The sequence below is a fragment of the Tupaia chinensis genome, unplaced genomic scaffold (assembly GCF_000334495.1).
Source record: "Tupaia chinensis unplaced genomic scaffold, TupChi_1.0 Scaffold000076_1, whole genome shotgun sequence".
NCBI lineage: Eukaryota > Metazoa > Chordata > Mammalia > Scandentia > Tupaiidae > Tupaia > Tupaia belangeri.
In genome coordinates this window covers 2,960,259-2,984,908 of record NW_006159536.1, presented here as the reverse complement: position 1 = coordinate 2,984,908, position 24,650 = coordinate 2,960,259, and the positions used below count along the sequence as shown (strand labels likewise).

At 45.9% G+C, this 24,650-nt stretch overlaps 1 protein-coding gene across 4 annotated transcripts in view; it reads left to right on the top strand.

Moving 5' to 3' along the window:
- The first annotated feature begins 7,755 nt into the window (after positions 1-7,755).
- Positions 7,756-24,650, top strand: part of NRP2 (neuropilin 2) — a 139,558-nt gene continuing 122,663 nt past the window's right edge. For 2 of the 4 annotated variants that reach the window (XM_006142460.3, XM_006142459.3), the window contains exons 1-2: positions 7,756-8,713; positions 24,297-24,474. In XM_006142460.3, the coding sequence (XP_006142522.1) occupies positions 8,641-8,713; positions 24,297-24,474 (251 nt within the window). In that variant the 5' untranslated portion in view covers positions 7,756-8,640. The remainder of the gene's footprint in view (positions 8,714-24,296; positions 24,475-24,650) is intronic. The other 2 variants (XM_006142458.3, XM_027768426.1) reach the window with 1 other exon arrangement.

The window sequence follows — 24,650 nt, the reverse complement described above, 5'->3', positions numbered from 1 at the left end:
ACTCATCAAAAACAGTGGCCCCTTTAAAAAAAAAAAAAAAAAAAAAAAAAAGCTTCATTTGGCACAGGGTTTAGGGGTTCCTTATGGCAAATACACACCAGGGTTTTGCTTTAATAATTCCAGCATAGGCAGCATCCACAGTCTCTCCTGGGGCTTCAGTAAGTGTATGAGTCTAACAACTGTGATGAATATCTTTGATTCCAAAGCAAAGTTTCTTTGCTGGATTTTGATGAGTGGCATCGGGTGCAGAGTTTGGGGTAGCTTGGGAGTATTTTGTCTTCCCAGTCAGATTTAGCAAAGGATAGAGGGTGCCCAGGCACCCATGTCTTATCTGGTGACTCTGGATCAGGAATTCCTAAAGTTTTTGTCATTTCTTTTAACGTTGGAGAGGGGAACTTTGGAATACAGAGAGAAAAGAAGACATTCACTAAAAGTGATCGTATTTATTGTGCTCTAGAAGCAATGTTCCTTTTAATATTACCCCCGTATAAATGTTGTCCCTGCATTCCATTCACAATGTAAAACATCAGGGTACAGAACTCCCATGAGGGCTTGTTTCTGCTTAATGTACCCAGGGGGGAGAGCCTAGAAAACATTAAAGCAGAATCTAGGAGCTTTAATGAAGTTAACCTGAGGAAACCAGGGGAGGTTGGCCTGAAGTACACCTGAAAGCACTCCGATTATGGCATCAGCTTCAAAAGAAACCCGTTCCCTCATTTCTGAGCTCTGTTGCACTGAGAAATAGAATTGCTCCTTTATATATAGGCTAATTTCACTGCCTGGCTGAGGGCTGAAAGGGTTCTCAAGCAGTCTGATGATGTCAGGGAAGGGGACTGCTTCTCTGCATTCCCACCTTCCCCTAGAGCAAACCCAAAAGACAAGGGATGCTCACTCAGAACCCTGTAGTTTTAAACAAGCCCTGAGAATGTAAACTCCAGGCATGAAAACGCCTTCCAGTTCTGTGAAAACTAACCTCTCACTTAATTCTAACATTGAACCAATTCAGGTTCCACATGTCTGCAAAAACAAAACAACACAAAAGAAAACAAAACAAACAAAAAAAACCCTCATATCAATCATCTCTGAACTTTGCATATTGCCCCTCTACAATATAACATTCCCTTTAACTTTTTAATATGATAACCTCATTCTCATTTCCTTTTATTTCACAATGCTTTGCGTTTATTTATTTCTTCTTTCTTTTTCATTTTCTCTTTGGCTGGTCTCCTCAGCATTCCTTTCATTTCCTTGTGCATGTCTTCCTCTAGGATTTTAGTTCTTCAGTTTCACTTGTGGTTTCCTTTTTTGGTCACAGCTGCCCCCTACTGGTTTTCAATATCATTACTGCTTTAGGATAGGAGAGAAAAGGAGGAAAAGCGAGCTGGAGAAAACAAAAACAAAACCAAAAACTAGACAGCAACATAAAATGCCTCTTTGCTTTAAGCTTGGAATATAGGCTCAATGTTTCTGGAAGGATATGTGAAATATGTGTCATTGGACAGGTAAACTGCCAAATGGGGGACTCGTACTATGTTTCCATCAAATACCTTGTGTTGTTACATTTTTTTTCAAAGATGTACTTGTACTACTTATTCTCTCTCTTTTTTTAATTTAGAAAATGAATAGGATCTAAATCTCGAGACTGAAAAGAAAACTGCTTCGATAAATGATTTCTTGGTCCCTTGTGGAAAACAGGCACCATTCCAAGCCCTCTCCCATCACCGTGCTCATTGGGATACTGGCGGTTGATTGGCAGCTCGGTAAACTGTGTGGGAGTAAATATGGAGGAGGAGAGTGGGAACTAATGACTATGGTTGGTGTGAATTAACCCACCCTGGAGTATCCTCAATAGCAAAAGGTCAGCTCCCTGACTCTTGCCTTTCCATCATGACTTTCATGCTCAAATTAGCAGCTATTGCCATCATAATGTAACAATCACCTGACATGTAGATGTCTAATTAAGGCAGCAGAAGTCACAGGTTACAAATTTGAAAACGGCAATAGGAACAACAAAAGAAATCCCTTACAAATCTGCTAGGGTTTGATCGGCGGTGTATACAGGTGAATGAAGGGAAAGCAGTGTGTAGTCACAGATGGAGGAGTCAAATTTCCAAGAAATTAGGAAGAGGATGAGCCTTCACAGCTCAAAGTAAGATTTTCCTGAATGATAAACAATTTCAGAATATAACCGTAAAATGTCCAATGATACCACCTATTGAATGATGTAAAGTTACAAAGAAATTCTCAGCCATTGTTCATGATTATACATTGTTCATGATTATACATTCCAAGTGGAATGTATATTTTTGATGTTTATTTATTTATTCCATGAATGAAAGAGATGGAGAGAGCGAGATTCCCTCAACAGAGTGTCAGCACCACAAGTCACCCCCAGCCTCAGGAAGCCCCAGATCACAGGCACAAGCGTGCCAGGGACACTCAGGGAGGTTTACGCACATGAACCCACAACCTTCCCATATCAGTCTGCCTCCCAGGGCATTACATTTCACCACAGTGCTACCATCTGACCTCTCTTTTTTGTTGTTGTTTTGTTTCGTTTGGTGTTTTCAAGGGACTAGAAAAGCACTTGTCGCAAAAATATTGCCTCCGAAAGCCCTACCAAGATGCTTGACATACTCACATTACTGACTCTTAGACGAAAGGTACCCAGTGCAAAAATACCGGACAAATGATGGAATAGCCACATAAGCCCATCCACACATTAACATCCTAGGAATAAATAATTATTCATTTCAAATTACTTAGTATGCCCTATAGAACGCAAGCTAAAACCAGTTTTAAATCCATGAGTGGGAATGGGATCAGGACAGAGCCCTGGATAAAAACCAAAACCGAGTAAAGGTAAAAGTCATTCAAACTAACCTCTCATTCTATAGGTAAGAAAACTCATCCCAAATAAGGACATTTGAATGGAGACCCAAGTCTGTGTGGTCTTCACTGAGGACTGGTACTAAGGCCAGCAGACAGAGGAGCACCGGGAAGGCCCTGACTCCTGCCAAGAGCTCTGGAAAAGACTTCCAAGAGGGCACAGAAGAGGTGCAGGATGATGGAAAACAATGTGAGCTATCCCTTCTCTTCCTTAACCAAATAGACACCTGGCATTTTCGAATAGTGCCTTGACAGTCAGAGCTTCTGCTAATGCTGGGCCTCCCTTCTCAGTGCAAGTGTGGTGGCCTCAGCGATTTGGAAGAGTGTGAGTTTCTCCCGGTTTCTGAAGGAAATACCCAGTTTGGCTCTCTTGATTACCTGAAGTTGAGCTGTCCTCAATGGTAGCTGTTAAGCACATATGGCAACATAACTTTAAGTTAATGAAATTAAATATAACCTGAGAGTCAGTGACTCAGACACACTAGCCCGATTTCAAATGCTCAGTAGCCTTGAGAAAAGCACAGATACATCCGTCATTGTAGAAAGTTGTATTGGAGAGTGCTCGTCTATGACTAAGGGCACACTGGGTCTTTTTGATGAACTGTTGTCTCCAAAGAATAAAAAGAGTAAAAAAAAAAAAAAAAAATAGTGTAGCAGTGGGAGATCTGCCTCATCCTAAAGTCAAGCAGAGGGGAGGGAGCAATACAGTTTCTCCAATTTTCTTTGCCAAAGATTCTAGGAATATTTGCATGGAATTTTATACTCTGTGCTTCTACTTTTTTCTTTTCTTTGATTTTTCATTCATAAGGTTTCTTCCTACCAGATCTAGGATCTGTATCTGAAGAAGAGACGAGACACACCCATGGTTGAAGGGAAGGTTTCAAACCACTTTGGAATTCTGTAAGGATTCTGAGAAACCATGAAAGATGATATCATATAGGAACTATTAGGCTGTATTCAAACATGTTGAGAAAAAAAAAAAAAAGATAAAAGAAAAATGTTGTTTGTTTAAAGCAACAAATAAGAAAAACCCTACTGACCAGAAACATGGACTTCGGTGTCAAACAAAAGAGAATAAAAAATGAGGCTCTATTACATTTTAACTAAAGCTTTACTTCTGAGACAGATGCAGCTAAACATTAACAAGGGCAGGGGGGTAAATTACTGATTAAGATGCAATTATGCCTCCTATCTCCCCCTTTCAGGGTGAGAGCTTGTCGATGGTAGGGCTCAGATAAGGGGAAGCTCGATGTGACAGGTGGTATCTATTGTGGAGCGTAAAACTTCTGGAGCTTTTAGATTCTGTGTTCCCAGGAGACGAGACCGAAATGTCTGTCTTGCTTGCACACCTCCTGCATAGTCACGCATCCATGAGCATTTAATAAGTACAATGTGACGAACACAGATGGAAAACTGTACCTGAAACAAACCTCTAGTAACAACCGATGGTTGGCTGGGTCGGTGGTGAAAGGGCCGGATCCAGTGCCATAAACCCCATTAGCTGATACTTTGAACATGTCCCTGCAAACTCCCCACTCCCACGATGTAAGGTTTTGGTGTTTTCAAATAGACACTCTACAGTTACTGCAAAAAAAAAAAAAAAAATCACAAGGTAAAACTGGACATCTCACCATTCTGGCATTTTAAGGCATATGTTTTTGGTGGTTTTCTCCAGAAATGTGGAACATTTGTCCCCTAATCTGAAAAGTGCTTGGAAAGGAAATGTGAAGGAGGCTCATCCAGGCACCCGTCAACGGCAAAGCAATTATATTTACACAGTTGCTGACCTGCTGAGCCTTTGCATCCGTGTCACCGAAAATGTGTATTAAAAATATAGATTCCGAGACATCACTCCAGACCCAAGGAGTATGATCTACAGGAACATAGTGCCCAGGGATCTGAAATTTTAACACTCTCCCTAGGTGATTCTAGTGCAGCCTCAGGTCTGAGACTCTCTAGCTGGGAACACTCCACTTTCCACTGAAGTGTGGTTGGGTAACAGCTTTCTCTTAGCATCATTTCCAAATCCACGTTATATTTCCCCACATCCCTTCCTGTCAAAGGAATGGAATGTAGGGCGAGATTATCTATTATTATTTTACAATTAAGGATAATGATGTGAAACCTCTTAGGTGAGTCAGAGATGTAGCCAGAGATCTCAGCCTCACTAGGTAGCTGTTTTCTAGCCAGGTTGGTGTTTTTGTTTAGAAGCCTATTGTTCCGGACACGAAGACTAGTCTTTTAGTAGATAGACTTCCCCATGGACTCACAAAATACTGGAAAGTGTGGTACCTGGCTCCTGACCATCGTACTTGTGGTTGAAGCCAAACCAACTGCAGTCAAACCCCTGAGATTCCAGTCTAGATGAAAAGAAAGCTGGCAGGTCTGAGCCAGTACCAGTCTGGAGAATTTCCCTAAAGATTCGTTTTCCATGTGTCATACATGGGGTTTGTGTTTAATTTCCAAGAGTTCTTGCAAGTCCTAGGTTAAAGTAACCTTAAGCCCTCCTGGGCCTAAGGGGTCTTGTTCAGATTGGCCTGGGGGTGGTCTGGTGTCAGTCTGAGTCTTCCCAGGTCTGGTAAAGCTCTTGAGCTCCTGGAAGTGAAAGCACCACTTGAGTGGTGTTATCATTATTTATTGGGTGCTGCCCCCTAGAGGATTAAAAACTAGTCTGGCTGCTTGGAATCTCCAGGGTTCTGAAGAGTCACCCGCTACCCAACTGCAGGGAACCAGGCCTTCATTCAAGTGGACTGCCGAGCAGACTTGCAAGAGCGATACAGAGGACTCCCAGGAAGTCACTTAGCTCCCCCTTTAGGACTTCTGAAAAGTGAAAATCCATAATGCTAGGAACCAGGTCCAAGAACAGAACAGTGAAATGTACCCTGACTACCTGACCAAGGATCCTCGAAGTCACCTGATGGGAACACTCAACCCTAACACCACAAAATCAGAAATCTGAAGTTGTCATTCTTAAGGTTCTCCAATGGACTTCCGTTTGCTTTTTTGCACTCTCCCCTTGGTAGGGTGCACTTCGCCTAAACTGGCTACAGCTTCCTCAGAAACCAGGTCCTCCCACATCAGGCACTTGCTAAAATGGTTCAGCCTGCCTGGTGAGCGGTGAGGGAAGGTGATATTAAATGTCTCTCTCTGTTTGGGGATTGTCACTGCAGATAGTGCTATTTGTCCTTAGATTAGCATCTTGGCGATGACAGGCTGGGATCTCTGCCTAAAGTTCAAAATCCAGACCGTCTCTTCACTTCATTAAATATTTAGAGCTGGGAGTCATTCTTTACAATTGAACTTTAAACAGGAAAAGTGTAAAGCTGGAGTTTTTAATAATGTGAATGTACTCTCAAGCCCAGAAAGGAAGGAAGGAAGAGGGGTGGGAGGGAAGGATAGTGAGAATGAAAGGAAAGGTAGCCTTTAGGCCAGCGGGGAGTAAACTCCCTGGGAGAACTCAGGAGGCCTCTGCTCTGTGTCCTTTCCAACCTGGCATCTAAGATTAACAGTGTGATCCTCAGCCCATTTGGATTTACACTGTAAAATCCCTCTATGACTTGGCTCAACTATTTGCAAATCACTTCTGATTCAATTTTGTTTTGGTTATCTCTGCGTAAATAACAGTTAAGTGGGAGTTGCAGATTTTTTCAAACACTACAAGTGATAAACAAAGCTAATGGCCAGTCCAGATAAGGAAGGAAACCACCAGGAAGAGCCCACAAGGACAAGCCAAAAGGAAACTGGGATAGGCCAAGCTGTGTGTGTTTCTTGTCACTGAATCTTTCTTTTCTTGATCCGCAGAGTGGCAGAAAAGGTATGTGCAGGGTGTTATTTAGGCTGCTCCTGGCAGGGTCTTTATGATAATGTAGTCATAGGTGCCTAGTGAAGCAGGACAGTTTGGAATCCATGAAGCCATCCTTAGGAACAAAGATGCAAGTGTTTCCCAACTGTTAACTTGCAGTTCCCTCTAAACAGTTTTCACGCTTCCATTTAAAAATAGTTGGCATAATGTTGTTTTCTCTCTCTCAGCATTGTGACCACATTTCCATTAGGAAAATGCGAATAGAAGTAGTTACAGTAGCATTTCCAGAAGACTTGATGCATCTGTCTTTTTTTTTTTTTCCTGGCGGCGGCGAGGTTGGGGGTTGAAATCCAATTTAATTACCTGGTGAAATTCTTTGCTGAAGAAACTCTTTGGCTTCTCATGAGTTACAAGTTAAAGACGCAGGGATAGCTAAACCCTCACCCTGGCGGGGGGGGGGGGGGGGGGGGGGCGCGCCCCCTGCGGGGGGGGGGGGGGGGGAGAGGACCGTGTTTAGGACACAACAAAGGATCTGAGTAGTAAACGCAGGCAGTGTTTGGGGTTTTATTCAGCCCAGGCTGACGGTGTGTGTCGCCGCCACGCACTGCTGCCTGCGTGAACGCATGGCTGAGCTGCCAACTGCCTCCCTACCCCAAACACCGTAGCCACCCAACTCCTCTTGGAACGCCATTGCGCGTGGCATTGTGTTGGGAACTGCGTGTGTGGCATCGGAGTCGCGGAATTTAGGGGGAGCAAGGATTTCCCCCGGCTTCACGCGCGGCCAAGGGCAGCGCGCCCCGAAGGTGCCCGGGAACGCTCATTGCCGCGGCGTTACGCTCCCGCCGCCCAGCACCGAGGTGTGCAGGGCAGGCGGGAAGTGCGGAGTGGGAGAGGGGTGGCTAGGTAGGAGCTGCCTTAACTTTGATCTGGCGGCGGCCGCGGGGAAACCGCCGCCGCCCCGCCCGAGCTGGGTGCAGCCGCACTCCGCTCTGCGCCGCGCGTCTTCGCGGCTGCCTCTTTAATCAGGAACACAGAAGGGGCGGGCCCTGAGCCGGCGCGTAATCGGATAGCTCTGCCGCGGCTCTGACATCCACATGCTGCTCGGCCTGAAAAGGCAGGGGGGAGCCGAGGGGAGGCAGAGAACGCGAGCGAGGCCCCAGCCGGCAGCCCGCCCCCAGCACATCCTCAGACGTGCAGACACTCGGCCGGGCGCTGGGTGAGGTGGAGGTGAGAGCGGGCGCGAGCGAACTCGGAGAGGGGCTCGCACACTCCCAGGCGATCCCAGCCGCCGCCGCCGCACCAGCGCAGCAGCAGCCGCCGCCGCAGCCGCAGCTTCCTTCCTCAGACTCCCCTCGAGAGGCTGGCCAAGCGGGTGTAGCCGTTGGGGGAGGCTCCCGCTAGGGGAACCCGGAGAGGACGAGAGCCGGGCGGCTGCCTCCCATTCCGGCTGTCCGGCGGTCGGTGTCTCGGCCCGCGTGTCCGTCCCGGGTGCACGGCGACGTGTGTCAGTTTACGCCTCTGAGATCACACAGCTGCCTGGGGCTGTGTGATGCCCAAGGCAAGTCTTGGCTTTTCTTTTCTTTTCTTTTTTATTTACGCTCGGCTTTCGGGAAATATTCGTGATGTTGTAGGATAAAGGAAATGACACTTTGAGGAACTGGAGAGAACATAGATGCGTTTTGTTTTTGAGAGGAGACCGGTCCCCTCTTCCCGGCTTGCTCCCTCTTTCCAGATTATAGGAGCTACCCTCCTCCTGGTGAGGTGGGGATTCCAACAAGAATAAAGGTGAAGACGGGCCGCCAGGACCCCGGAGGGCAACACTGACCATTAGAAACCTTTTCAGAAGACGTTGTAAGGAAGAAGATAAGAGAGAGGAAAAAAAACACAAAGACTTATAATTATACAAGAAACCTACAAACCCAGCTCTGGAGAAAGCCGCCTTCTCTAAAATGGATATGTTTCCCCTCACCTGGGTTCTCTTAGCTCTACACTTTTCAGCCCAGGAAGTGAGAGGCCAACCAGGTAAGCCCATGAAAGTTTTTTCTGTTCATTTCAACATGATTTCCCTTTAAAAGCGACTGTTATTGCAGGGAGGCCATGCAGATCCACACAGAAAGAGGCTTCTTCAATAATCATTTTAAAAGATCCCAACCAACCCTGCCTATACCACCACTACTGCAGAAAAACCAACTTTTCTGTCCTGGTAGGAGTGTGTGTGTGTGTGTGTGTGTGTGTGTGTGTGTGTGTTTTGAAACAGACAGAATTTGGCGGTGTTCAGATGTCACATATGGACTGAATCAAAGGTTTAAAAATACTACAAAGCCTTTGCATTACAGTTTTTGGGGATTTTTTTTTTTTCTGTCTTGAAGCAGAACACATCTCCCTTGAGTTTCTTCAACCTAGCCAGTGAAATATAAATCATTTGCATTCCCTCCACTTAGCTACATTGAGCAATGTTAACAGAAAGGCTTGGGAAAGACAAGAGTCTAGTTTTGGTTTTCAGATGCTGTAGATTCTTTGGGTGGATACGCCTCAGAATCCTAGGGCTTGTGCTGGTGGAGCAAGCTGGTTTGTGACTGAGACCGGGGCTTGGGGCTGGATGCTGTGGGCAGCCAAGGCAGTTCATTGCCCCTGCTCTTTCCTACAGACATGTGTTTTCTGAGAAAGTAAATCACATGTTCTTTTTAAAAAATAGGTATTAGGAAAAGCAAACTGCATGGCCCTCGGAGGTCTCTCTCACTCCTGTGAAGTGGTTAGAAACTTTTGAGTGGAATTTGTTCTCAACCACTGCCAAAACAGGTATGTGGACAGACTGCAGAGATAAGCCCTGCCAGGCCCAGAAAAGTCCGAGGCCAGAGTTGGAGGGGGGCAGGCAATGTGTATACTCCCTGAAAAGAGATTTCTGGCTTGGGGAAATCCAGAGGGGCTTGTCCTTCTTTACTGGGACCACTCTCCTCTGGGAACAGTGTCAGGAATCTGACAACCAAACTCTTAACAGCTGCTGCAGGTGACTAGGGTTGGGGAAACCATCTATGGAGGAAATAAGAAAAGGAGAGGGAAAAGACCCTTGTGTGCCCTTACTCCAAGGCACTTGGAAGGTAATGGCCAAGGTGCTAGGACTGCTCCCCACAGCCTTCTAAGCACTGCTCAGGACATGGGCTAGCGGGTCCTACAGGCAAGCTTCACACCTGGTATTCTGGTTCTTAGCCTCTCCCCTAACACACACACACACACACACACACACTGCTTTGCACTTGGGTGTTTATTTGAGAGGGAGGAAGACTCAGAGTGCCTTTGCCGCACAAATCTGTGGCAGCACCTTCTCTGCCATCACTGATCTTCAGGGCAGCTGCATATGGCATCAAAGGGATGGATGGGTGCAGGTCGCACTTGGGAAATTTTCCTTTGCCTCCCCATTTCCCCTTGCTTTAATTCTAAGTTCTCAGCTTGAAGCGAAATTCATTTATCTCCCACAGACCTGGATGCTGCGTAAATTATGTATGTTTTTGTGATTAACTGTGTGTGTGTGTATGTGTGTGTGTGTGTGTGTGTGCACGCGCGCCCGGAGGATGCCCACGGTATATTATGCGTTCAGGCATGGACCTCGGTAGGCCACTGCGCGCCAGTGCGCGCACACTAGCACACACACCGGCGCGCACACACGAACAACTTAGATTCCGCGTGCCGCGCTGAAGGGGAGGGGTCGTGAAGACTCAGGGGCCATCTCCTACCCCAGATGTTCGCACATCTGTCCCCAAGCGCGGCGTGGAGTGTGTGTACGAGTGTGTGCGACACCCGCTGGAACCCACTCCGGCTATGCCACCTGTCTCTCGCTCTCTGCAGAGCCCCCCTCCCATCCCAACCCCCCGCGCTGCGTCACTTCCAGAGAAGCCCAGAGGCGCAGAGTCTGGGGCAGGGCACTCACTACCCTCGGGCGGCCTCAGGCTTGGTGTGGTTCTTCAGTATGGGACCTGGAGCTGGGACCTGGCGGGAGGTGGATATTCTTAACCCCACCCGCAGAGGCGATCGCAAACCGCAGGTTGCTCGAGCTTTTAGCCTGAGTAACCCGACCGGCACTCCGGGAGCTGGCAGCGGGTGGCAAAGGGCGAGGCTGAGCTAGACCTCTGACTCACCCGGTGTGCGCCGGCACCCGGCCCAACCGCTGGCGGCGGGGGCAGCCACCGAGAACCGATTCCGAGAAGTCTGGGGGAAAGGGGGCGGAAGGTGTGCGCTGGGGAGCAATAATTGAGTAAACAACCCCGAGGTAGCAGCGCTGGGCCCCTTGGGCTGGTAGGCAGTGGAGAAGTCGTGTGGGTGCCGCGCGCTAGGCTCCCCTTCTCACCAAGCAGCCTCGCCACATAGCGCAGCCGCCTGCCTCCCTCCGGCTGGGGCTTGGGAACGCCGGGCCGCTTGGCTGGCCTTTCCCCCCGCGCTCCCCTCTGCTCTGTACCGCAGGCTCGCCACGGCCCCTGGAGAGCTGGCACCGAGGGTCTGGAGCGCGATGTCGACCCGGCCGAGGTTCCAAGTGCTTGCGGAGCTGGGTGGCTGGGTAGCGGGGGTAGGATTTCGTCACCGAGGCCTGAGAAATGAGAAGGAGCCAGCTCGAGCCGCAGGAATGTGCGCAACTTGAACAGCCTTGAAAGCGCTACGCGGCGAGCGCGCTTCTGTGCGCCTTGAACAGGTGAAGAGCACGCGACGTGCGGGCATCCACGTGGTGGGGACGTGTTGGCCCCGAGCTATCCCTTCCCAGCCCCCACACCCAGCGCCGTCTCTAAGGCCGCATCGATTTGTTAGGGCTACGCAGCAGAAACAGAGCCGAGCGATCCATAAACATTCTATTAGGCAGAAATATTCCCAGGGAAAGCAAAAGCGAGGCTGAAGCCTCCGCGAAGTTGGCCGCCTCCAACTCCTCCCGGCTCGTCCCTGCTTCCCCCTAACTAAGGACACCCCCCGGGAGAAGCTTGCGGCATTTCCTCGACGTTGCCCAATGCCAGAAAGTTGAGACAGGGCTGCGGCTCTCTGGAGAGCCTCTGCAGTTACCGGCGACGTCCCACTTCCCCTCCTCTGCCACCTCGCTCTTTGCTTTTCCACGTGAGAAAAAGACATATTCACGGCCAATGCTTCATTTTCACTGATTGATTTCTTTTTAATATCAACACAAGTTCGTGGAGGCGAGGTGCGCTGTGATTCAATAACTGCCCCCGCCCTTCGCCTCCGGCGGACTGCGCTGCTCGTACTTCCCACCGGGTCTCTGGCGCCCGACCGCCGAGCCGGGTCTCGGTCCGCTCACGTCCCGAGGGAGGCGGGGAAGGGGCTGTGTGGGGTGGCGCGGTTGCCTCTCTGCGAATCATCTCGGTGGCTGCGTGGCGGGGGAGAGGGTGCAGGGATCAGCTTTCCTGCCCAACCTTACGGGATCCCGCCCATCCGTGTTGCAGCTTCTGCGGCTCAGGTTTAATTTCTTCTGGAAGGGTAAGGGAATGACGCTCGGGTTTATTAGCGCGTGCTCCCAGCCCGGCTCCCAGCTCGGCTCCCAGCTCGGCTCCCAGCTCGGCTCCCTCCCTCCTCCCTTCCTCTTGGTTTCTGACCAAGAGGAGAGCCCCCTGGCGCTAGTCACTTTCTGTGAGCTGCGGGCCTCGAAACTCCCCTCAGTCCATCCCGATCCGCGGTGGATTGGGTTTCACTCAGGAAATCATTTAGGTCTTTTCTTTAGATGGTGGCAACTCTCAGCCCAAAAGTCCCCACCTTCGAGAGTCTGCTTGGGGCCAAAAGAACCCGGACTCCATAACCACCTCCCCTGCCCGCCCCTCCCTTGCCAGGAGAGCTTTGATCTGTGCTTGGTTTTAACACCATTGCCATGGACACGGGCAAGACTCGATCAATTCAACCTTCCGTCTGGACTGGATGATCAGATAAGAGGTGTAAATTGGCTGTAGGAAACAGGTCTGGGTTCAAACAAATCCTGAAAGGGAGCCAGTGACAGTCTGGAAGGGTTTGAACAGAGTCTGCCTCCCTGAATGCGGATGGCCATGGGCAAGCATAATAATTTGCAAAGAAAACCGTAAACACCTACATTCTGTGCAGCTTGCTTTGGGCTCTGGGGACTGGTCTCCGTACCCACATGAAATGGGTGCCCAGTGCACTTTTCCCGGTAAGCTGCCACTGGAGATAGCAAAGCCGTTGCCAGTTGCCAACAGAGCACACAGTGCAAAACAGTGGAAAGGGGAGAGCTCCCCACAGGGCTGCAGGGCAGGCCCTTACTTGTCCAAGATGTGCCCGGTAGAATTCTGAATGCCGGGTCTGCACCTCCGGTTTGGAGCTTTATGTCATTCCATGGAGCCTTCAGAGAGTAAGCCACAGAACATTCAACTGGCAGAGCCAAAGATAGGAAGGCTGCAGTTGCTGGAACCCGAACTATCCAAGGCTCTGGTGGTCTACCAAATGGCTCAGAATGTAAAGTCCACATTCAGCAAGAGACAGGCCAGTTTCTATCTTCAAGGCAAAGGAAAGGCTGGGGGCGGGCCCACGTGCTAATTCATATGCAATGCCAGAGGGATGCAGATAACATGGAGGGCTGAAGGGGGTGGTCCATGAGCAAAGACTGTGGATTAGATGATTCTGAGAACCCTGGTGCTTTTCATCCCACTTAACTGTTTATTAAAGTAATCAGGAGAATTGAACTGACTTGAGTATGGGACAATTCCAAGGTGGAGTTGACAGAATTCAAGAGCCTGGTTTAAACAGTTTCTAGAGTTTGTTCCCCAAAGATCCAGTTTGGAAAGACTTTGGAAACTAGAGATTAGATTTTCTTTTTTTAAAAGAAAACTTCTTGATTTCATTAACTGACAAGAAAAAGACAAAGAGTGACCTGTAGACAGTGACTCCCAGTATCATGGACAGATTTGAGGTATTTTATCATCTGACCATCATTTACCACTGGCTAATCTTTGAGGCACCTTGTTCAGATGGCAGATAGACATGTGTTTTGATCTCCAGAAGTTAGTCATTACACTGTTCTTTCCAGGTAAGGATTTAGGTAGTGGCTTTTTTATTTTATTTTATTTATTTTAATTAACCCATTCCTGGAAGATGCTGCAAAAGTTTGTCCTAGAGATCCCACCGCATTTTTCAAAGCTTTATCTGCCTTGATGAAAAATGCCAAGGGCTTAATGGTTTCATTACCTAACGGGAATCAGCAGAGTTAGATTCCAGGACACAGTGGCCTTGTTTCATGGCTGGCCCTCCAGGAGAAAGCATCTTCTAAAGGTTTAGGAAGCTGTCAAGTTTAGATAAGGCTGAGCCCCGATCCTATGGGACCTTGGTTGTATTAATAAGGAGAAATTAATTTTTAACCACTGGGAACATTGCCAAATTATGTGACCTTTGGCAGACCAGCTGTGCTGTAAAAATAAATCCCCCATTTCTGAAAATGCTGCTCGTATCCAGAACAATAACAACGTGGCATTTAGGATAGGAAAAGAATGGAGAGAAATGGAAGTTGACAAAAAAAAAAAACAACTCCAATGTTGTGATAGGAGGTTTTAGACCTGAGCATCCTATCCACCCCACTCTCCCTACCACCTCACCCAGAATTTCCAGAACACAGTAAAGAAGGTGAAGATGACAAGGAGCTGAGTGCCTGTGTGTACAGGGACTGGAGAAGGTGTTAAGTGCTTCCAGCTCACTCACACCCCAGCCCTGAACACATCTTTCTTTGTTCACACAGACAAATTACTGACACTAGCAGGGGAAAGAAGTTTTTCAAACAGGCAAACTGTTGTCTTTCCCGAAGTTAGTCACCGGGTTTTGGGGGAGATGTCATTGGATTTCCCAGCTTTTTGAAACATTGAAGCCAAACCACCTCTGGCTGGCTCAGCCACTTGCCCTGTGATCCAAGTACCCTTTGTGATCAGAGTACTTCATCTCTCTGTGCCTCAGTTTCCTTATCTGTAGAAGTGTTAGTAAATAACACCTACGTCATGGAGTAGTTGTGCTGTCAGATTACACGGAACATGGTTTGGTCTCTATTCAGTATCAAACATATTCTGACATCACATCAGTGGGATCCAATGATCAGAGAAAGCACACCGTAATCATTGTGGTAAGCTTGTTTGATTTTTATAAGGTTTCTGTTTTGGTTTGTTTTTGGATAAGTTAATAATCATTGTCAGCTCTTCCCCCACTAGACCTTTGTGTTTTATAAGCAGCAGATTAAGTCACCACCCTGTTTTTCAGAGATGGATACTCTTTTGGATTCTCATTTCAGAATGTCTCTTTGCACCATTTTGCTCCTTGTTCTTCTGTTTTCAGTGTTCTTGCCTCCACTTTTTTTAAAAAATCTTTCTTCTTTCCTTCCCTTTTCCTCCCCTTCCATCCTTCATCACTGAAAGTGTGCTCAGCAGGGAACACTGTGTTTAAGGCATTCTCCTGAATGTGTAATAACTTCTTCTCTGGCATTAAGGCCCCTCAGCAGCTGAACGCAAAAAAGTCGTCATAAAGACAAAATAGCTTTTACCCAGCAAGACTCTTAATAATCCCATTTCCCTCTGGGTCTTCATAAAAGAGTCATGATCTAATCCAGAAAATGGGGAGGGGAGCCGAGACTAACAAGAAGAAAACTCCGCCCGGTAGGTGGTGTGCAGGGTGTGGGGCTGCTGGCCGGCTGATGCACAGGCCTGCTGGTACCTGCACCCCATCTCCAGAGATCCTGGGGTAACCAGTGAGCTGGATCTGGAGAGTCTCTCAGCAAAAGATAAATGGAATTGCATATTACTGGACCAAATGGTAATAATCATTGTTTGGATAAAGGGGGAAGTGAAACAGAAGCACCCAAAAGACACCTTGAAAGGAGAATGGGAAGGAGTTGAATAGAGAGGTATGAGAGGAATGACACAAGAGAATATTCAGCAACATAGGTTGAATATCTTTAACCTAAAATCCGAAATGCTCCAAAAATCTGAAACTTTTCGAGTGTCGACATGATGCCACAAGTAGAAAATTTCATACCTGTCCTCCTGTGATAAGATGCAGTCGAAACACCACAATACAAAAATACTACATGAAGTTATCTTTAGTCTGTGGTCTAAGGTATATATAAAACACAAATTAATTTCAGGATTAGAATTGGATCCCATTTTCAAGATGTCACATAATGTACATGCAAATATTTCAAATCTCAGCAAGTCCCAAATCTGAAATGCTCACTTCTGATCCCAAGCATTTTGGATAGGGGATACTCTACTATCAATAGCTACTATTTTACTGATGCTACTGACAAAATAATATTTAGAAAATTCCCTTGGAAATGTGAAGGATTTGAGTAAGGAAGATAAACTAAAAAAAAAGGCCAGCAGGTGGCGAGGTGATTAAAGGTGCTAGATTCCCACAAGGCCAATCATGGTTCAAGGCCTGGACCTGGTGGCTTGCTTTCTCACTTTCCCTTTCTCTCTCTTTGTGTCTCTGTCTGGTCAAATTAAAAAATAATAACAAATGGAATTAAATAAATAATTCTTTAAAAAAAAAAACTCAGATAAATTAATTTTATTATTATCAGAATTAAAATATGAGTACCCTTTGGATTTCATCCTTATTATCTAAGGTCATAGAGGCATAATTCACACTAACTGCACCTTGACCTTTGTCTAGGTATTTTTGTCTCAGGCAAATTATTTAAACTCTCAGTTCGCCACTGAAAAACATTTACATTGGCCAGCAGGTGGCATACTGGTTAAGGTGCTGGACTCCCACGTGGATGACTGCAGTTCAAGTCCTAACCTGGCAACTTGAAACTCAAACTAGGTGCGTATGGAAAAACCTGGAGGAAAATGGAGGAGGGGACTGTGGCATCACCATCTCCCCTGGGGGGTGATTTCTCACTTTCTGTATCTCTATCACACACCCTATAGCAAAAATCTCTCAAACAATTGCATTTAATAACAACTGTGGGTTGGGAAGGAAGGGTAGAAGCTGGAAGAACAGATCAATTGGTGATAAGACTTTCAGAATTCATGATATCTATTGATACTTTTATGTTAATAATTTAGTTTTAACTTACTAATTCATCAAATCTTGTTGAGTCTGACTTCTGGGAAAGGCTCTGGTTCAGATCCTATAAGGTTTGCCAAGGGTGACTCATAAAGGGGTCATGCCCTAGACTGCTGGTGGTCCAGCAGGACTCTCACGTACCTTAGAAGATGCTAAAGAGCTTCAGCCTTCGAGACACAGAGAGGGGCAAAAAATACCTGGTGTCGGAGCTGGGAAGGGCTTGAGGTGGTAACTGAGCCTGGATCAGGAGGATAATGGACTGTAGAGCTGGGGAAGGCCGACAAAGGGAAGTGAAAGGTGGGAGTACCAAATGCACACTGGGCATGTTTGGGGGACACCCAGAAACTACAGTTTAGAGTGTATGATAAATAATTGCAAATAAGGTTAGGAATAATAGCTTGGGCTCATTCAAAGCTCAGTTTGCTAGGCCAAGGGGTTTGGGTTTCATTCGCTAGCCAATGGGGAGCCATTGACGTTTCAAGATAAGCTTCAGTTAATCAAAATAAATGAAAAAAAAATTATATTACCTTTTTCTCCTTTGGTTTTTGAAACAACCTCAAAATTATTCTTCTGTTTCCTTCCCCCAAATGTCTGTTAAAATGGTCAGGAATTGTAATCCCAGCTCTCTCATCAATGGCATCAAAATTGCATTTGCGATGAGAGCTGGAAAAGAGCGGACATAAATATAAACTAATGATATTATATTGGCTGCCCTATTGGAATTGCATTTGTTTATGATATAAGATGACAAATAACAAGGTTACCACAGGTGGCATGATTCGGGGTCAGTGGAGGTAATCGCATCAAACTTACATTTTACCGATTAAATGAGGGTTCATTTTTAGAATCCAGATTGAGGGGAAGGAAAATTCAAAAGGCCCTATTTCCAGACCCAATTTCCATTCCTCTCAGGGAATTCAGTGGAGGTGGCTTAGGGAGGAATTTGCTTCCTTCCTTGCTCTTCTCCAGGCTGTTGTGTTGACTTTCTCTCCTGACTCTAGTTCCCTCTCTTCTTCCCTCCCTGACGGTGCTTTTATTCAGATTTTGAACTTTATCATTGCAAAAGTTCATAGGGATTTCCATTTGCTGTGCCTTTAGGAGCGCATCATTCACTGCCACCCGGCCCCATAAATTGAATAGATTGCATCCCTTCCCAGTTGCCTTAGGAAGTGGTCAAACGGCCGCATTCCTGGGCTGATGGATTGGCTCATTTCTTCCCAGCTTAAGCCAAGATACAGATTTTATGAGACTGTCTTGTGACAGGCTGAAGTCGCTTTGAATAAAACGAAATCCAGCCACAGCTCACAGAAATAGCTCTTAAAAAGCAGCTTAGACCGGGTCGGTGAGCAAAATTTGGTTAAAACCCTGAGCAAAGGACTTAGATGATCTGGGTTAAGGATTAGAAGAAACTCACTTTGGTCTTTCTTTTCATGCATCCCTGTTGTTGACACATTCACACACAGAACTGCGTATCCATAATATTTATAAATATGCAGCCACAGACTCAGTTAAGAAAAGAAACTCACGTCACTAGAGCTAATGTGATTAAAAGAGACATTTGAACTCTCCATAATGCAAGACAGACATGTTCATTTGAAGAATCCTCGAGTTTTGTTTTAGGCTTACCGAGCAACTTAAACGAACAAGGGTAACACCTTGAATAAATGTCTTATTGTCTAGAAGGCTGGGAAACCTTTGGAATTTTAGGTTCCATCCATGGGCTATAACCTTATTATACAGGCTTTGGATTTTAGAACGGGAATCACCCTCCTCATTTTATATAAGAGAAAACAAAAACTCAGAGTTGTCTACTAATTGATCTAAGGTCACACAGCTTGCTAGTGGTGTTTGTAAGAGGCTTCTGTATCCAGTGCTGTTTCCAGTAAACTGCCCTGGTGGAGTAAATTGAGTAACTAAGCGACAGACTTCTCTCTTTTCAAGTAAGAGAGAGAGAGAGTTTCTTCTTTGCCCTGCTGGTAATAGTTAAATGTGAGTGTTAGAAATAAGAACAGGACGATATTATACTACGGGTAAATAATAAATTGTAAAGTAAATAAAGTTTATTATTTTCCTGGGAAATTAGACTGACAGCTTTTTTCCCCACCAAGGGCCTTCTCAGATAGGTAGGTAGATAGATGATATAACCCTTCTGTTTCTTTTTCCATACCATTTTAAACTAACAAGGGAACTAAGGTCTAGTTTGGTGGGTTTCAAACCATATTTCAAGAAACTCTCAGTGTACTTGCGTAAACCCCCCTGCTAGCCCCCATAGATGAGGGAAGGAACTGGGAGGCCTGAGCTCTATCCTCTTCTGCTACCCTCCCTCCCGGCACTCAAGAAGAGTTCTGTTTTTATTTGCTTTGTGCATTGGAGTTTTGGGTAGAGCTTGTTGTGTTTGCTCAAGAAAAAAACAAATGCCACTTCTAAAAAAATGTTTTGAGAACTCCACATCTAATTCAACCCAGTCATTGAATTACGGTTGGTGAAGCTCAAACCCAGGAAGTTCACACTGAGTTCAGGACCAGATCTTACCTCCCATCTTTTGACTAATATCAAATCCTTCCTTACCTGGTACCTGGATCTTATTACACCAGACTCACCTTTGACAACAACCTGACTCTAATTCTACACCCAGTCTCCAAGTTTCCCTGTGTTGACCCTTCCCCCTACCCCCAGACCCCTGCCCAGGACATTTTCTTTCAGTTCAGTTAAGCCAAGGGCTCTGACTTTTCCTTTTCCAAGGGGCTGCCTGCTGTCCCAGATATAAAGTAAGGCACTGTCATTATGGTTATTCAAAAGTCCTCACTACACTCAGGCTTTAGTTTTTATTGAGTATTATTGTCAAGTTTAGGCTCTACTATGTTCCTTGTAAACAATTTATTCCTAGAAGGCAGATCAGATTTTGAAAATATTTTCTTTTGCCCTTTCTTAGTACTTCCTAAAAATCACATATTACTAAAGAACCAGCAATCCATTTTAAATTGAGCTCTGAAAGAGGGTGTGTTCCCGACTGAATGGGGGCAGAATCTCTCAACCATTCCAGGCCCTCTTTACCTTTAGGTATCCTCAGAGGGTGATGAAGCCACCAGCAAAGCAAGAACAGTTGAGAGGGAAAAAGGGAGAGAAAGATTTTGAAATGATCTGATACTTTCTATTGCAAATTAAAACACCTAAATAGGGACCAGCAGTTAGCATAATGGCTATGTTGCTGGACTCCCGTGTAGTCAACCACAGTTCGAGTCCCAGACCCAGTGGCATAAACTCACGCCAGGCACGTGTGCATGCGTGCCCAAGATCCCAAGAGGAGAATGGAGGAGAAGGGATTGCAGTGTGACCATCCCTGGTCGGGGGGGAGGGGGAATTCTTGCTTTCTGTCTGTCTGGCAAGCACATGTGCCCTATAGCAGAAACCTCTCCAAAAAATAAATAAATAAACAAACAAACACCTAAATAGTCATTATCAGAACTTTGAGACTTCAGAATTTAGCGTTCTCTTTATTGCAAATTATATCTAGAGATGTCACTTTAATCCTTTCATCTTTGAGCCTCTCAGGTCTTTATCTGACCTGGCCTGGCTCATCCCTTATGATGGGGCTTCCCTCCCACATGTAGAAGAAAACCGCTCTGAATAGCTCAGGTCTGGGTTTTGCTACTTCTCTTTGGGGAATGAATTTGCCCCAGGTGAAAGGTATTCACAAAATACTTGGAGAATGAAGTCCCTTTTTGACTCACCAAACAGGCTCAGTAGCTCAAACTTCAATAGGGTCAATTTCGCCTCTGTATATAGAGATTGGCCCTCAGGGGCTCGCCCCTGAGTTCAACTCTCCTTTGGCTTGCCATGACTCCTCTGAAACAGGACAGAATGCATTTATGATGTTCCTTTGGGAACACAACAAAGACCTACAAAGTACTAGATGCTACAGCTCTTCAAAAGATATTCTAGCTAATTTCTACTGGGGAAGATTTCTATTTAAGAAATAAAAGGTCCCCAATCCTGGAAATGAGAGGTCAGTGATCAAGAGGAGATGGAGAAGGATTAAGTATGTTTTCTTTACAATTTTTACTGATACATTTCAAGAATTCTGTTCTCTCCAAGAAAAATAGAGACAGAAATTCTAGTATTTATCTTTGTGGATATATGCCTGTGCAAATGACGTGTGAGATTTTATGAGAAGGTGTGAACGTGTGTACAGGACTAAAGTGTGAATTACTGATATGTATACGTAATTGATGCTTGTTCAGTATCTATGTTTGTGTGTATTTCAGAGTGTGAATGTAGTCCAACAAGGATGTGAGTTTATAAATGTTTGGGTATTGAAAAGGTTAACCATACAACTAAAGCAGATGTTTTCATAAATTCTCAGGTATTTCAATAAATGACTTAATTTTCTTCAGATAAAGAACAGAAAAAGAAATGTTCTTTTCTTCTGGTGAAGTAAATTTTTAACAGCAGAAACACAGACTATTAGCTATGGGACATATGAAGAGTGTGAGAGAAGTTATAGAAGATGCATATTATGGGGACGTAATGGTTACATTGCTGGACTCCCACGTAGTCCACCACAGTCCGAGTCCTGGACCCGGTGACTTAAAACTCAAGACTACATGCCCAAAATCCCAAGAGGAGAATGGAGAAGAAGGGATTGCAGAGTGGCCATCCGCCCTGGGGGTGATTTCTTGACTTCTTGCTTTCTGTCTCTGTCTTTCTTGTGAGCACATGTGCCCTATAGCAAAAATCTTAAAAAAAAAAAGAAAGAAAAAGAAAAAAATGCATACTGTGAAAAACTATCCATGGATTTCACATTTTTTACACCAAGATAAAATTTCTTGACTTCTTACTTTCTGTCTCTCTTTCTTGTGAGCACATGTTCCCTATAGCAAAAATCATTAAAAAAAGATGCAAACTGTGAAAAACTATCCATGGGTTTCACATTTTTTACACCAAGATAAAATTTACTTGAATTCCATTTTTCCATAAACTTTCCAAGTCTCCTCACATATATCTCGTATATATATTAGGTTGTCGGAAAAGTCATGATATAGTTTTCTGTGTTTTTCTATGCAAAAAATGCATCATGACTTTCCCTAAAGCCCGATATAGGTCATTCTAGGTCAGCCTATGGCACAGTGAGTGGTTATGGGGACTGGATCCCACAGTCGCATGACCACTGGCGGTGTGAATCCTGGCCCTGGTGACCTGGAGAACATGCCAGGGGGGTGTGCATGCATGTCCCAAATCTTGACGGGAAGGAGAAATGGAGGAAAACAGATTTCAGTGTGACTACACCCCACTGGGAGGGGATATATATATATATATATCCCCCCTGTCAAGAAATGATTGTTTGTTCCTGGTGTAGATGAGAAACGAAATCTTCCTGTAAGGGGGTTTCTCATCTTTATTGTTGATCGTTGTCTCTGGTCTAATTATGAAAACTGGAGAGTGAGCATTTGAGGGGAGGAAGTTCTTTCAAGAGTAATTGCAAGACTGAGAAGAGGTGGAGGGAAAGTGGAGGAAAGCATGGATGATATGGAAATTTAACAGTTACCAAACAGGAGCTTGACTCAGGTTTCCTCCGATGAGTTCCAAGGCAAAATGTGTGGTTTGGGGTGAGTTTTTAGCAAAGCTGCAGTTTTCTATAAAACAGCTGGCAGAGGAGCTGGACCCAGTAGAAAAGTCCCTCTTCTGCTAGTTGGGTAAGAGCAGCTGGTGCTCCAAGTCCCCACTCTTCTACCTTCTCAGAGAGCCACTCTCAGCCCCATTTCATATGCATGAACCATGACCACCAGGCAACAATTTGGGTAGGAGATGTTAGGTGCCCAGTGTGGGCACCTGTTAAGCCCACGGGCATTGGCTTATTAGGCAGCGGTACCAGGCTTCATTGCTGGCCCCAGCTGCATCTGGGTGAGAGGAATGGGCCCATTGTCCTCCTGGGCCAGGGAGGGTGCAGGGTCATTAGGTAGAGGATGATGTGGTGTCTGCTAGCCTGAGGAAATGGCCTGCTTTTGTTTTCTACCCAGTAGGAAACGGACCTGAATCCATTAGATTCTGGGCAGTTCAAGGCGGCACAGTTTGAGCTCTTAGAGGCTCGAGCTGAAAAGGCTACTCGTGTGGATTTGTGTCCCAACCACCATTGTGCAGGGTGCCGATCTTTTATGCATTTAAAGCCTGCCAGGCTGGTAATCCAAAGTAGAGGTCTGGAAGACGGTAATGCCAGCAGACATGGGGAATAGTAAAGTGCACCTCTAGAGTTAAAAAATGCATGACCCGCTCCCTCAAAGAGTGAACACAGGAGGAAGACCCGTCCTGGAGGGTGGCGGCTGAGCCTTAATACATAATTCACGGGCCCATGCTGCTCCATGCAGATGGCGATATTAAATCATGATTGATGCTAAGAGACGCACACATCTCAGGAAGGTCTCCAAGAGGCTTCTGAATATTTTTGTGTCTCTTGTGCCTTTCCATCATCTGTGCTACTGTGCTATTAAGCAAAAGCCCCCCATTTCTCAAGAACTCCTGCTGGAGGTTGCAGAACTTCACTCCCAAATAGACGAGATTCTTCAAATGTCATCACCCACCTTTGCTGCCTTTGAAGATCGCCCCTTCTCTCCTGGCCCACATGAAGCTGTTTACCTCCAGCTGGGCATTGCTGGCAAGGGGGAGCCAGCCACTCCCCTGCAGCTGCCCTTTGCAAGGGCTAGTTGCTGTTTATGCTGAACAAAGCAGCAGCACACTCTGGTGGTGGTGACTAGGCAGGAGGGACAGTGGGCAGAAAGTGCCGAAGAAGAAACCCAGGCCGGCGTCATTCAGCACAAAGCACCTTTGTCGAAACTCTGAGGTCGGAGCCAGTGGATTCTCCAAGACAGATTTTTTCCACTCAGCGTATAATGAAATAATAAATCAAATTTGCGGTATATGTAGAATTAAATGTTTGGGGGTTTTGCTTTTTCTTTCTAAAAAAAAAAAGGAAAAAAAAAAGCTGAAATCACCCTCCAGGGGCTGTTCTGGCCCAAAGCTAAAAGTGCTGCTTCCTTTGCAACACATGTAATTGTTACCAGGCTCACTTGTGGGTCAGCACCACAAAACCACTATTGTCAGTTCCTGGAACCTTGAGTGCTGGCTGCTTGGGCTGGGCTGGGAGACATCATATAGAATGAGGGATTTAGGAGATAAAGATAGAGATGAGAGGTTTGAATGAGGAGAGGAAGATGGAAGATGGGCCAGGGAGTGGAGACAGGAAAAGGCAGGGAGGCATGTTCAATTTGCAGCCTTCTTGTTTTTCTAATCTCAGACCGTGTAATTGGGGATATTTATGACCCTTTTCTGGAATACTTTTGTGTGTGTGTGTGTGTGTGTGTGTGTGTGTGTGTGGTTGGGTGGGTAGAGGGAGGGATGAGCTGAAATAATCTCTTCCACTGAGTGAGTAAGTAGGTTACTCTTCTAGACTGCCATAAAAGGTCTGTAAGATAGTTTTAATCAGCCACTGGTAGGAAAGAGAAGCAGAGAGAAGGGGGGAGAAAGGTTGTAACATACTTGAAGTTCTTTGGGTTCTTGCTTTCTTTTTCAGACCAACCCTGTGGAGGTCGTTTGAATTCCAAAGATGCTGGCTACATCACCTCTCCCGGTTACCCCCAGGATTACCCCTCCCACCAGAACTGCGAGTGGATTGTTTACGCCCCTGAACCCAACCAGAAGATTGTGCTCAACTTCAACCCCCACTTCGAGATTGAGAAGCATGACTGCAAGTAAGCACCATCCCATTCCACGGTGAACAGTGTATCTTTTATGGAATACTTTTGTGTGTGTGTGTGTGTGTGTGTGTGTGTGTGTGTGGTTGGGTGGGTAGAGGGAGGGATGAGCTGAAATAATCTCTTCCACTGAGTGAGTAAGTAGGTTACTCTTCTAGACTGCCATAAAAGGT